General features: G+C 33.8%; 1 protein-coding gene across 12 annotated transcripts in view; it reads left to right on the top strand.

The window, feature by feature from the left end:
- Positions 1-14,253, top strand: part of LOC107592830 (dedicator of cytokinesis protein 3-like) — a 275,733-nt gene that overhangs the window by 116,092 nt on the left and 145,388 nt on the right. For all 12 annotated transcript variants that reach the window (XR_001610031.1, XM_016282388.1, XM_016282400.1 and 9 more), the window contains one exon: positions 4,033-4,129. Coding sequence is in view for 11 of the 12 variants with exons in the window: in XM_016282388.1 (XP_016137874.1) it covers positions 4,033-4,129 (97 nt within the window). In the remaining variant the exon portion in view is untranslated. The remainder of the gene's footprint in view (positions 1-4,032; positions 4,130-14,253) is intronic.

The following is a 14,253-nucleotide window of genomic DNA, read 5'->3' as shown; positions in this document are numbered from 1 at the left end:
TATGTATGTATGTATGTATGTATGTGTGTGTGTGTGTGTGTCTGTGAGTGTGTGTGAGATTGTATACTGTGTGTGTTTATATATTTAAAAAGATAGATAGATAGATAGATGGATGTAAAGCCTGTATTTATTTGTTAAAAAATACAATAATACAATTAGCTGTAATACTGTGAAATATTATTAAAATTTAAAATACCTGTTTTCTACTGTAATATATTTTAAAATGTGATTTATTCCTGTGATGTAAAGCGGAATTTTCAGCATCATTACTCCAGTCTTCAGTGTCACACGATCCTTCAGAAATCATTCTGATATGCTGATTTAGTGTTCGAGAATATTATTATTATTATTATTAATAATATTTATTTTACTTTTTATGTTGAAAAGAGTTGTATTGCTTCATATTTTTGTGGAACCAGTGATACAAGATTTTTCCAAGGATCTTTGACGAATAGAAAGTTCAGAGAAAAAAAACGGCCTTTATTTGAAATATAAATCTTTTGTAACATTAATAGTGTGTTTGCTGCCACTTTTTTAATCCAGCCATGCAAACTTTTAAATGGCTATTCAAAAGGTAATTTCTAAATTACTTAAAACTATAGATCATATTTTAATGTATGGTGACCCCATATTTGGGTTTTTAGTGAACTGCAATATATTTCTTTCATTTTTTTTACTCATAAAGTTCTCTAAAACCTAGAAAAGTTTAAGAATCACTGCTTTAAGACTTGCTTCTGTAAATAGCTGTGATGATATGTTTTTGCTGCTTAGCTTCAGCTATAAATGCCGGGGAGGGAGCTCTGCGCTCCATGTTCAGCCCGTGTCCCAGGATCAAATTATAGCGTCTCATCAGAATTCAGAAAACAAGCAGAAAATTACTCTGAAAGCCGTTACATTTGACACATGTGATGATAAAGCGGAACAAAGAGCTCAATCTGTTTCCACCGTGTGTCAGAGAAGGACAGAGGAAGGACAGTGAGGGCTGATGGATGTACAACAATATGGAGAGATGAATGGACAGGAAGAGCTAATGCGACAGCAGGAAGATGAAGCAGGACAATTTAGTGCTATTGGTTTATGATGATAGCTCTGTGTACAGTACACTGTTATTTTAAAGACCCTATGGAATACTTTAACAAAGGTCTTTTCCTCCGTTTTATCATATTTACTACCAAAATAGCAAGTAGAGAATTATTTTACAAAAGTTTATTTGTAAAAAATTTTTTTTTTAAATTATGTGTTTATATGAGAATACATAAATTGCTATTTGTGTTATTTTATTTATTGCTTCTACCTGCTTTTGGGGGGTAATTGATCTATCCTCTGGTCAGAGTTTGTTGTTTTCTTCATCTGTTTATTTTATATGTATAAAAAAAAATTTATGTTTTTATTCATATTTAAATATAGTATGTAGTAAATATATTATGTATTTATATTAGGGCTGTCAATCTGTTACAATTTTTAATCTAATTAATCACACCCTTTTTTTGTGATTAATCGCGATTAATCGCACACTTCATGAAATTATGCATAGACCATTTATCTTGTTTCAAATGTTTATTTTGTCATTATTTGCTATATCCAGCAAAGTAAACCAAAAGATTAAAGGGTGATTCTCAAAAATCTGTATTTTCTGCAAGCTTTTTGTCTTTCCAAAAAAGGACACTTAGAAACTCCAAAAGGACACCAAAGAACCAAATGATATAATGAGCCCATATAAGCACATGAAAGAAAAAAATAATCTGAATTTTATAGTATGTGCAACAGCAAAGAGCTTTTTTACATTTTAGAGAAGCCAAGTTGCGAAACCGAACAGGACCACATGGAGATGCCAAAAAAAAAAAAAAAAAACTAAACCAACCGACGGCTGACTGCATATATCTGCTACAGTAACATACACATGACAAATCAAAACATTATCGTGAATGTGTGTGGAAACAACGTGAATGTACGGAAATGTCTGTGCCTGTGCATAAATACAATGTGCGATCAGTGCGTCAAGAGCACTCATACTGGATTGGATGTGTTGACAATACGTTCAGTCTGTACTTCAGCGCATGTGACATGTGAGGGCTCGTGCTCTTCAGAGACAATCACAGAATATGACAGAGCTTGTGTTTAAAAGCCAAACACACTGGAATGGATAATTCACTGAAAACGCAACACAAGTCTCTGTTCTCTCTGCAATCTCTGATGTAATCAGCCTGGTTTCGTTATATTAGCGCTGTTTTGGACGGATTGTTTCAATGCATTCGCTTACTGGATCATTGGACTGAAAACCTTCCCGGAGTTTAGCGGCTTAAAATGATCTAATCGCAAGCAGAGAAGCAAAATTGGGTTAAAGGGTTAGAACAGAAATTGTGCTTCAGTAATTTTGCGTTAACTGCGTTAAATTATTTTAACGCGTTAAGGATTTTAAAATTAATCACATGCGTTAACGCGTTAACGATGACAGCCCTAATTTATAGTAATTTTATTACGTATTTATAGAATTAGTGAATAAATAAATTCATAAATAAATATGTATGCATAAATAAAATGTCACTAATGTTATATACAGTGGGTACGGAAAGTATTCAGACCCCCTTAAATTTTTCACTCTTTGTTATATTGCAGCCATTTGCTAAAATCATTTAAGTTATTTTTTCTTCCTCATTAATGTACACACAGCACCCCATATTGACAGAAAAACACAGAATTGTTGACATTTTTAAAAAACTGAAATATCAACAAAAAAAAATTTCAAAAACTGAAATATCACATGATCCTAAGTATTCAGACAAATATAGTAATCTTTCATTATTAGTAACTATTTATGAGAAAAAAATAAATACATAAATGCATAAATACTTTAATGCATAAAGTGTTATATTTTATTTAAATACGGTCATATTTCATTATTACTAAGTATTTCTGAGGAAAATAATAATGCATAAAGTGTCATTTTTTTGTATAAATAAATATAATAATATATAATAATAAATTATTGTTATTTAAATATATTAACCATCCATTACTACTAACTACCTTTGTAGATAGATAGATAGATAGATAGATAGATAGATAGATTATTTTTTATTTAAATATAGTAACCATTCATTACAATGAAGTACATTTGAGAATGAATGAATGAATGAATGAATAAAAATATTATTTTTTATTATTTTTATTTAAATATAGTAACCATTCATTACAATGAAGTACATTTGAGAATGAATGAATGAATGAATGAAAATATTATTTTTTATTATTTTTATTTAAATATAGTAACCATTCATTACAATTAAGTACATCTGAGAATGAATGAGTGAATGAATGAAAATATTATTTTTATTTAAATATAGTAACCATTCATTATGATTAAGTACATTTGAGAATAAATTAATGAAAACATTATTTGTTATTATTTTTATTTAAATAGAGTAACAATTTATTTGAGAATGAATGAGTGAGTGAATTAATGAATGAATTAATTAAAATATAATTTTTATTTAAATATAGTAACCGTTCATTACGATTAAGTACATTTGAGAATGAATGAGTGAGTGAATGAATGAATTAATTAAAATATTATTTTTATTTAAATATAGTAACCATTCATTACGATTAAGTACATTTGAGAATGAATGAATGAAAACATTATTTTTTTATATTTTTATTTAAATATAGTAACCATTCATTACGATTAAGTACATTTGAGAATGAATGAGTGAATGAATGAATGAATGAATGAAAATATTATTTTTATTTAAATATAGTAACCGTTCATTATGACTAAGTACATTTGAGAATGAATGAATGAGTGAGTGAATGAATGAATGAATGAAAATAATATTTTTATTTAAATATAGTAACCGCTTATTACGATTAAGTACATTTGAGAATGAATGAATGAGTGAGTGAGTGAGTGAGTGAGTGAGTGAGTGAATGAATGAATAAGTAAATCAATAAATTAAGTAAGTATTCATTGGTAACTACTCGTTGGAGGGCAATCACACTTACCTGTGGTCAATGTTTGTTGTTTCTGTTCAGGCAATATGAGACGGTGGTCCCGCTGGAGGACCCCATCATCACAGAGGTCACCTCTACGCTGCAGGAGTGGTCTGTCCTGTGGAAGCAGCTGTATGTGGTGAGTTCCTCCTCCTCCTCTTCTATCTCTACTCCACTGTGGGCAGGAAAGGCGATGTCGTTTGCATGTGCTACAACAGCAAGCATCACTCGAGAGACTGGATTATAGTGCTTTCAGTGATGGAACCATCTTCCCTCGATCTAGTAGACCATTTGAGTGCGCTTCGTACAATATTTCATAAGTATGTCATTTTTAAGGAAATACACACCTGGCACATGGGAACATAGAGGAACCATTTAAAAATGTATCGCGGACTGAATGCAAGAATGTGTTTTCTCTCTCTCTCTCTCTCTCTCTGAACAGGCTGCTAGTAAACGAGTTTCTGTGCAAATATTTTGTAAACAGTACAATAATTTACATAAAAATGGTTGATTGAACAAAAGAAGAACAAATTTATCAAATGTTTCATGAATTGTATAATCCGCATAAGAATGGTTAAAAATGATTAATGAAATGTGCAGAACAAATTTACGAATCACATATTTGACAATTTATGTATTGCATGGTTGTGAACGATTCACGAAACAAGCATAATGAATTTATAAATAAATGAATGAATGTTCAATAGTTCACATACAATGATTACAACCAGTCATGAAACAAACAAGCAGAACTAATTTATGCATCAAATGGTTGCGAGCGATTCATGAAACTCAAGTATTATGAATTTAAGTTCATGTTGATAGCTTACCGAAGAAAGTTTACGAACAACTCATAAAATTCAATTATTGCATATGTATGGAGCGCACGTTTGATAGTTTACTCAATAAAGTTTACAAACAATTCATAAAACTCAATTATTGAGAATTTATGAAGTGCACGTTTGATAGTTTATTCAACAAAGTTTACGAACAATTCATAAAACTCAATTATTGCGAACTTATGAAGGGCATGTTTGATAGTTTACATAAGAAAGTTTATGAACAATTCATAAAACTCAATTATTGTGAATTTATGACGTGCACGTTTGATAGTTTACTCAACAAAGTTTACGAACAATTCATAAAACTCAATTATTGCAAATTTATGAAGTGCACATTTGATAGTTTACTCAACAAAGTTTACGAACAATTAATACAACTCAATTATTGCAAACTTATTTAGTGCATGTTTGATAGTTTACACAAGAAAGTTTATGAACAATTCATAAAACTCAATTATTGCGAATTTATGACGTGCACGTTTGATAGTTTACTCAACAAAGTTTACGAACAATTCATAAAACTCAATTATTGCGAATTTATGAAGTGCACATTTGATAGTTTACTCAACAAAGTTTACGAACAATTAATACAACTCAATTATTGCGAACTTATTTAGTGCATGTTTGATAGTTTACACAAGAAAGTTTATGAACAATTCATAAAACTCAATTATTGCAAACTTATGAAGTGCATGTTTGATAGTTTACACAAGAAAGTTTATGAACAATTCATAAAACTCAATTATTGCAAATTTATGAAGCACATGTTTGAATTTTTTTACATTAGAATGTTCACAAACAATTTATGAAACAGGCAGAAATTATTTATGAATTGCATGACTGTGAATGATTGCATGGTTGAGAAATGATCAGAACAAATTGATCAATCAGACAATTGGAGAATCGACATGGTTTTGAATTTTTCGAATTGGATATTCAACAGCATAAGAATAGTTTTACGAATTATTTGGAAAGGAAGTTGCTGTGCTTGTATTTCACAAATGAGGCGTGTTCTGTCCTATTCTGGCTCAACCAATGGTGTGAGTTGTAGGCGGGGCTACCGGTTTATACAGTCATTAGCATGGAAATTGAGAAATGCAAGAATGTTTTATTGTCCATTTTTCTTTGCCCTCCCTCTGAAATGCAAAAGGAAGCTTTTCTGAATTATTTTATCTTAGATTAATGAATGAATATCAAAGAGCACTTTTAAGTTACCTAAGCAAAGGCCCATGGATCTGATGTGAAGAATGATCAGGCAGAAGAGGCTTTGTGAAAGTCTTGAATGTGCTGCTCTCCTCACACAGAGACACTATGAGATCTGACAGAGCCCTTTATGTAAGCCTGTACTGAGGATTACCAAGCATTAGTGTACGACATGACAATAGCGCTCTCTCTCTCTCTATTCTTTGTGACTCAGGAGGTTTTAGGGATGCCAGACATGATGTAACCACAAAGATTTTAACAGCGTTGATTCATCATCCATCATTGCTTACTGCCATTTTGACCATCTACTGCTCAACACAAAGATGACACAGCATTTTTTTTTTTGTTCACATGTTCATCATGTACTGTACGTTTCAGGGAGTACATGGCTTTGTATTCTTAATATAGTTTAATGTTTGCTGTCTATTGTCTTATTATATCTCACACAAATAAGTGAGGTTTATGCTTAAAACAAGAGCAAAACAAGTGGGGTAAGAAAAAGTGTAGTCTTTGAAAATAAGTTTTAATATATTTTTCTTAAAAAAATAGTTTTAAGGATTGTTAGATACAGATTAAAACGTTTTTTTGCAGTGTTCCAGCACTCATCACATCAGAGAAAGCAGCTTGTTTTTGCTATTTTGACTATTTTTAAACCGTAACGTGTTTCCTCTAACACCTTTTTTTCTCAGTCATCACCAATTCAAAGACATGAACGCTTGTAATAAGGCTTCCAGGATTCTGACAGCACTCGTAATGCGGCTCAGAAAATCAACGCTAATTTGGTGGCTGGCTGAATCAGGGGTGACTAATTCGGACTGATTTGGGTTGCGTAACGAGGCGAACACAGAGCATCGCGAGGCTGCCGCTCAGCTGATAGCGAAGATTCACACTCCACGGCTCCGGTTAGGAAAACGTGGACAAGACAACACACAGCCAGTCACGTGGAAACGCTTGTTGAAATTATTGTAACAGCAAGAGCTCAATGTATCTGGGACTCGGACCAAAGCCTCCCCTCTTATCAGAAGCCAACGCAGGCGATAAATGTATTTGACTAATTAGTGAACAGTGTTTTCTGAATTTGCTGTTCGCAGTTTGGCTGTGGCAGGTCTGGCAGATGCACTTTGTCATCTTCACATTGCTGTGGATGTGCTATTAGCAGTATGTTAATCAGGGATGGAAATTAACTTTTTCACTCACCAGCCAATTTGGCTACTAAATGTTTAAGTTACTGGCCATTCATAACTTCTACAAGCCAAAAACAAAAAAGACAGAAATACACCAACAGTTTGAGGCTGTCTACACTGGGCGTGACAGAGCGACCGTTGCAAATCATTTTGTCAGTACTAGAGGGTGTGACAAAAAATTATATCTCAATATTTTCTGTGATTTTATCGATAAAGATAATTAGACGATATTTTGCTGAGTGTGTTATTGTGCTGATATCTTAAGGACTACCATGGACCGCTGACTCCTAAAGTTTTTGATAATCTTCATATTCTGTGTGGTTAGTTCACAGCAGTGATAGAAATGAATCTTTTCCAATAATTTTAAATAGATTTTTAACTTTTATGGGCATTCTTACCTTTATAAAGCCATTTTTTTCTGAAAGTGTACATCATCTTTTGAGTCAAATTCTTACATTTAATCCGTCAATTATAATAATAATACATTTAGGCTGTTACTAAACAAATTAAATCAGTATCAATAAAATTAATCTTCGCAGAAGTTGCATATGAAGTGGCATTTAGATGCATTTACATATGTTAATGCAGCTTAGAGGGACATGGAATGCTTTAGCCTGCAGTTACAAATGCATAAATAATGTTTTGATATTTAAAACATGAAATGTTGAATACTGATATTTGAAATTATTAAAAAAATGAAAAGATACTTTAAATGTGAAATTAAAACCGCCAGTAGGTGGCAGCAAGTCACTGTTAATAAGTGATTAATTGCGAATGAACCGAATCATTTAAACAGTTGATTCATTCAGAAACAAAACAACGGCATGTTGCTAAGAAACGCAAAACAGTGCTGTGGCTGTGTTTGGAATGTTTTTTGTTGACGAAATAGCACAGAAATAGCGCAAAAACAGCCAATATGGTGTCTAAAACGTAAGTCTTTAGATATTAACTTATTGTTTATTGAACTGTTGTATAAAATAAATATCACATTTGTAACCATGCTGATTTTTTAAGAAAAAACGAGTGCATGTTTGATAGTTTACACAAGAAAGTTTATGAACAATTCATAAAACTCAATTATTGCAAATTTATGAAGCACATGTTTGAATTTTTTTACATTAGAATGTTCACAAACAATTTATGAAACAGGCAGAAATTATTTATGAATTGCATGACTGTGAATGATTGCATGGTTGAGAAATGATCAGAACAAATTGATCAATCAGACAATTGGAGAATCGACATGGTTTTGAATTTTTCGAATTGGATATTCAACAGCATAAGAATAGTTTTACGAATTATTTGGAAAGGAAGTTGCTGTGCTTGTATTTCACAAATGAGGCGTGTTCTGTCCTATTCTGGCTCAACCAATGGTGTGAGTTGTAGGCGGGGCTACCGGTTTATACAGTCATTAGCATGGAAATTGAGAAATGCAAGAATGTTTTATTGTCCATTTTTCTTTGCCCTCCCTCTGAAATGCAAAAGGAAGCTTTTCTGAATTATTTTATCTTAGATTAATGAATGAATATCAAAGAGCACTTTTAAGTTACCTAAGCAAAGGCCCATGGATCTGATGTGAAGAATGATCAGGCAGAAGAGGCTTTTTGAAAGTCTTGAATGTGCTGCTCTCCTCACACAGAGACACTATGAGATCTGACAGAGCCCTTTATGTAAGCCTGTACTGAGGATTACCAAGCATTAGTGTACGACATGACAATAGCGCTCTCTCTCTCTCTATTCTTTGTGACTCAGGAGGTTTTAGGGATGCCAGACATGATGTAACCACAAAGATTTTAACAGCGTTGATTCATCATCCATCATTGCTTACTGCCATTTTGACCATCTACTGCTCAACACAAAGATGACACAGCATTTTTTTTTTTGTTCACATGTTCATCATGTACTGTACGTTTCAGGGAGTACATGGCTTTGTATTCTTAATATAGTTTAATGTTTGCTGTCTATTGTCTTATTATATCTCACACAAATAAGTGAGGTTTATGCTTAAAACAAGAGCAAAACAAGTGGGGTAAGAAAAAGTGTAGTCTTTGAAAATAAGTTTTAATATATTTTTCTTAAAAAAATAGTTTTAAGGATTGTTAGATACAGATTAAAACGTTTTTTTGCAGTGTTCCAGCACTCATCACATCAGAGAAAGCAGCTTGTTTTTGCTATTTTGACTATTTTTAAACCGTAACGTGTTTCCTCTAACACCTTTTTTTCTCAGTCATCACCAATTCAAAGACATGAACGCTTGTAATAAGGCTTCCAGGATTCTGACAGCACTCGTAATGCGGCTCAGAAAATCAACGCTAATTTGGTGGCTGGCTGAATCAGGGGTGACTAATTCGGACTGATTTGGGTTGCGTAACGAGGCGAACACAGAGCATCGCGAGGCTGCCGCTCAGCTGATAGCGAAGATTCACACTCCACGGCTCCGGTTAGGAAAACGTGGACAAGACAACACACAGCCAGTCACGTGGAAACGCTTGTTGAAATTATTGTAACAGCAAGAGCTCAATGTATCTGGGACTCGGACCAAAGCCTCCCCTCTTATCAGAAGCCAACGCAGGCGATAAATGTATTTGACTAATTAGTGAACAGTGTTTTCTGAATTTGCTGTTCGCAGTTTGGCTGTGGCAGGTCTGGCAGATGCACTTTGTCATCTTCACATTGCTGTGGATGTGCTATTAGCAGTATGTTAATCAGGGATGGAAATTAACTTTTTCACTCACCAGCCAATTTGGCTACTAAATGTTTAAGTTACTGGCCATTCATAACTTCTACAAGCCAAAAACAAAAAAGACAGAAATACACCAACAGTTTGAGGCTGTCTACACTGGGCGTGACAGAGCGACCGTTGCAAATCATTTTGTCAGTACTAGAGGGTGTGACAAAAAATTATATCTCAATATTTTCTGTGATTTTATCGATAAAGATAATTAGACGATATTTTGCTGAGTGTGTTATTGTGCTGATATCTTAAGGACTACCATGGACCGCTGACTCCTAAAGTTTTTGATAATCTTCATATTCTGTGTGGTTAGTTCACAGCAGTGATAGAAATGAATCTTTTCCAATAATTTTAAATAGATTTTTAACTTTTATGGGCATTCTTACCTTTATAAAGCCATTTTTTTCTGAAAGTGTACATCATCTTTTGAGTCAAATTCTTACATTTAATCCGTCAATTATAATAATAATACATTTAGGCTGTTACTAAACAAATTAAATCAGTATCAATAAAATTAATCTTCGCAGAAGTTGCATATGAAGTGGCATTTAGATGCATTTACATATGTTAATGCAGCTTAGAGGGACATGGAATGCTTTAGCCTGCAGTTACAAATGCATAAATAATGTTTTGATATTTAAAACATGAAATGTTGAATACTGATATTTGAAATTATTAAAAAAATGAAAAGATACTTTAAATGTGAAATTAAAACCGCCAGTAGGTGGCAGCAAGTCACTGTTAATAAGTGATTAATTGCGAATGAACCGAATCATTTAAACAGTTGATTCATTCAGAAACAAAACAACGGCATGTTGCTAAGAAACGCAAAACAGTGCTGTGGCTGTGTTTGGAATGTTTTTTGTTGACGAAATAGCACAGAAATAGCGCAAAAACAGCCAATATGGTGTCTAAAACGTAAGTCTTTAGATATTAACTTATTGTTTATTGAAATTTTGTTAGACAGGTGTGTGGCTTTGCTAATCAAGTCCAATCAGTATAATCAAACACAGCTTGACTCAAATGAAGGTGTAGAACCATCTCCAGGATGATCAGAAGAAATGGACAGCCCCTGAGTTAAATATATGAGTGTCACAGCAAAGGGTCTGAATACTTAGGACCATGTGATATTTCAGTTTTTCTTTTTTAATAAATCTGCAAAAATGTCAACAATTCTGTGTTTTTCTGTCAATATGGGGTGCTGTGTGTACATTAATGAGGAAAAAAAAATTACTTAAATGATTTTAGCAAATGACTGCAATATAACAAAGAGTGAATCATTTAAGGAGGTCTGAATACTTTCCGTACCCACTGTATATTAGGGATGGGCGCTATCTTATCGTTTGCGATATACCGTAAAAATCCTCCCCACGAACAGAATTAGTCTTCCCGCGATAATAGCTATAAAGTCTAGCTGTTGACCTATTTCTGTGTGCGACAGTGCGGAGCGACATTGTGGAAGGCGGACGTGAAATTGAGGAGGAGTTTATCGCTAAATGAGGAGCTGCTTCTACAATCTGTAACTGGTTTGGTTAGGGCTGCACAGTGCATACAAAATCGGTCTGAATAAATGTACTACAGTAGCACGTGTGCGATACAGTTTTGCATGTGTATGAGCGTGTTTACTAACCTGTTGTCCAACAAAGATATCATTTATTGATGTGCTTTTTCTCCAAATTAACTCGAGTGTTTGAAATAACTTCTTTTTGTGACCAGACGTGGTTTCATATTACAGATTGATAGTATTATATACAGTAATAAAGGCTATGTCGATTAGCATTGCATTATAAATATACACTGAAAAAAATAATATGCTAGATTTACTTAGTGAATCCAAATGTTGTCCAACAAAGATATCATTTATTGATGTGCTTTTTCTCCAAATTAACTCGAGTGTTTGAAATAACTTCTTTTTGTGACCAGACGTGGTTTCATATTACAGATTGATAGTATTATATACAGTAATAAAGGCTATGTCGATTAGCATTGCATTATAAATATACACTGAAAAAAATAATATGCTAGATTTACTTATAAATATAGTGCATAATTTTTGCATCCCTCTTCTTAAGTAAATTTTGCATGGTATTTTAAGCAGTTACCTAAAAATCTTTAGTTGGCAATGCTTAAATGTTTGAGTATCCCAGTGAACGGGAAAGTTACGGAGGCAGCCCTTGTTCCCATGAGAGAGCAGGGCATTCGCATCCTCAACTACCTCGACGATTGGCTTATTTTCTGAAAAAATCTAATCAAATCAAATGTATACCTCAGTGGCTTGGGGTAACTCAGTTTTACAGAATACATCAGGCCAAGACGGGCAACACATGCATTGCAACACTGAACAATCTTGACAGAACCTCAACACCTTTCAAGACTATTTCTGCCTCTGAAGGACTACCATGTGTAGAGCCCCCTTGTAGGGTCTTCTTGGGCTATTTCCCGATCAGTGTTCTATAACACAAAACAATAAAACAATAAAAGGCATATTGTGCTTTTTTGGTTGTCAGGCTCAACTTTAAAACATGTATGAGGCTCACTGTTGGAGACAGCCAAGCAGTCATTATTCTGACCAAATCGTTCAAACAAACAAACAAATTTTTTTTTAATTTGATTTATTTTAAGATTAGTCATTGTATTTTCAAATTTGCACTTTCCACTTACTATAAAAGTAATTGCAAAGCAAACAACACAAAATGTACCATATTCACTCACCTGGTAATGTGGTAATGTGCAATCAGATTGTCAGTGTTCTCTGATAGGAAGACAATCAAGCTGTGATCCTGAGTACAAACAGAAATAGAAATTCATGTTAATATTAAAAATAAAATAAAACGCATGACACAGTAATGACAGTGAACATCTAAGATTTAAATGCTAAAATAAGTAAGCAGGATTTTCAGTAAACAGTAAACTTCAGTAGATTTTACTGTATGAATTCAATATACAGATTCTAATCAAAGTTAAAGTTAATCAGTCAAGAGCAGTGAGTGATTTTTGCCCTGTCTTGTGTTGATTAACATTAATGAAATTGCACGGATTTAATGTACTTACACATGTCCAGTTTTCTGTTTACATTCACTAAGGACATAAACGACTGTTTATGTAAATCTTGAGTGTTTTCGACAGTTTAAGAGCAATTAGTGAAGATCTTGGTTCACTGTTCACACTGTGTGACTTTGCGTGTGTCAGGGTAGCACGCGAGTAAAATAATTTGAAGGTTATAACTGGAATGGCTATCTACCGATATATACGCCCAGATCTACCACTACAATGCTAACATATGACATCATGTATGTTGTATCATGCAGTTTGTTGAACTGCCACTGGTACAACGTCACTGTAGCACGATTAACGTTAGCCTACGATCAAAGGCGGAGTGTAAAAATTAATCGTACAATGTGTATTTTGGTCTCACAAAAAGTTGTGACTCTGGCGTGCACGCACATGGTTAAGTGTTCATTCGATATCTAGTAAAATATATGATAAAGAAAAGTTCTACTTATTTCACATAACAGCTACTTACCTTCACAGTGGATGTAGTCCTCCTCTGAGATCTGGTTTACTAAAATGGCCACCACAAATTGCGCGTTTCAAAGTTAATCCAGTTTGTCACGTGGTATCTGCTTGGATCCTAAAAATATTATGTTAATTTGACAAAAATTTTATTGTACTGTTGATTTTACTTAAATTTACTTGTGTTTCTTTATTAATTAAAGTAAAGCATAAACTTGTGGGAAGTCGTGGCCTAATGGTTAGAGAGTCTGACTCGTAACCCAAAAGGTTGCGGGTTCGAGTCTCGTACCGGCAGGGATTGTAGGTGGGGGGAGTGAATGTACAGCGCTGTCTTCCACCTTCAATACCACGACTGAGGTGCCCTTGAGCAAGGCACCGAACCCCCAACTGCTCCCTAAGCGCCGCAGCATAAAATGGCTGCCCACTGCTCTGGGTGTGTGTTCACGGTGTGTGTGTGTGTTCACTGCTGTGTGTGTGCACTTTGGATGGGATAAATGCAGAGCACTAATTCTGTGTATGGGTCACCATACTTGGCCACATGTCACTTCACTTTCAACTCAATATGTTATGTAACATTTGTAGCTTTAAATTAAGTAATGTGCAAAACTTTTTAAGTAAAATCTGTTTATTTTAATGAGCCATATTTGCTGAGGGCAGTGTTACGACCCATTTTTTTTACTAGGGTACGAGACGAAAGAGTGATGTAACGGGATTCCGGCCACAGCCAACAGATCACCAAAGACAAATAACAGTTTTAAATAATTTATTAAATAAGAATGAAATTAAT

The sequence above is a fragment of the Sinocyclocheilus grahami genome, unplaced genomic scaffold (genome assembly GCF_001515645.1).
Source record: "Sinocyclocheilus grahami isolate Dianchi unplaced genomic scaffold, SAMN03320097.WGS_v1.1 scaffold159.1, whole genome shotgun sequence".
In the NCBI taxonomy this organism is placed as follows: domain Eukaryota; kingdom Metazoa; phylum Chordata; class Actinopteri; order Cypriniformes; family Cyprinidae; genus Sinocyclocheilus; species Sinocyclocheilus grahami.
This window is presented reverse-complemented; position numbering and strand designations above follow the sequence as displayed.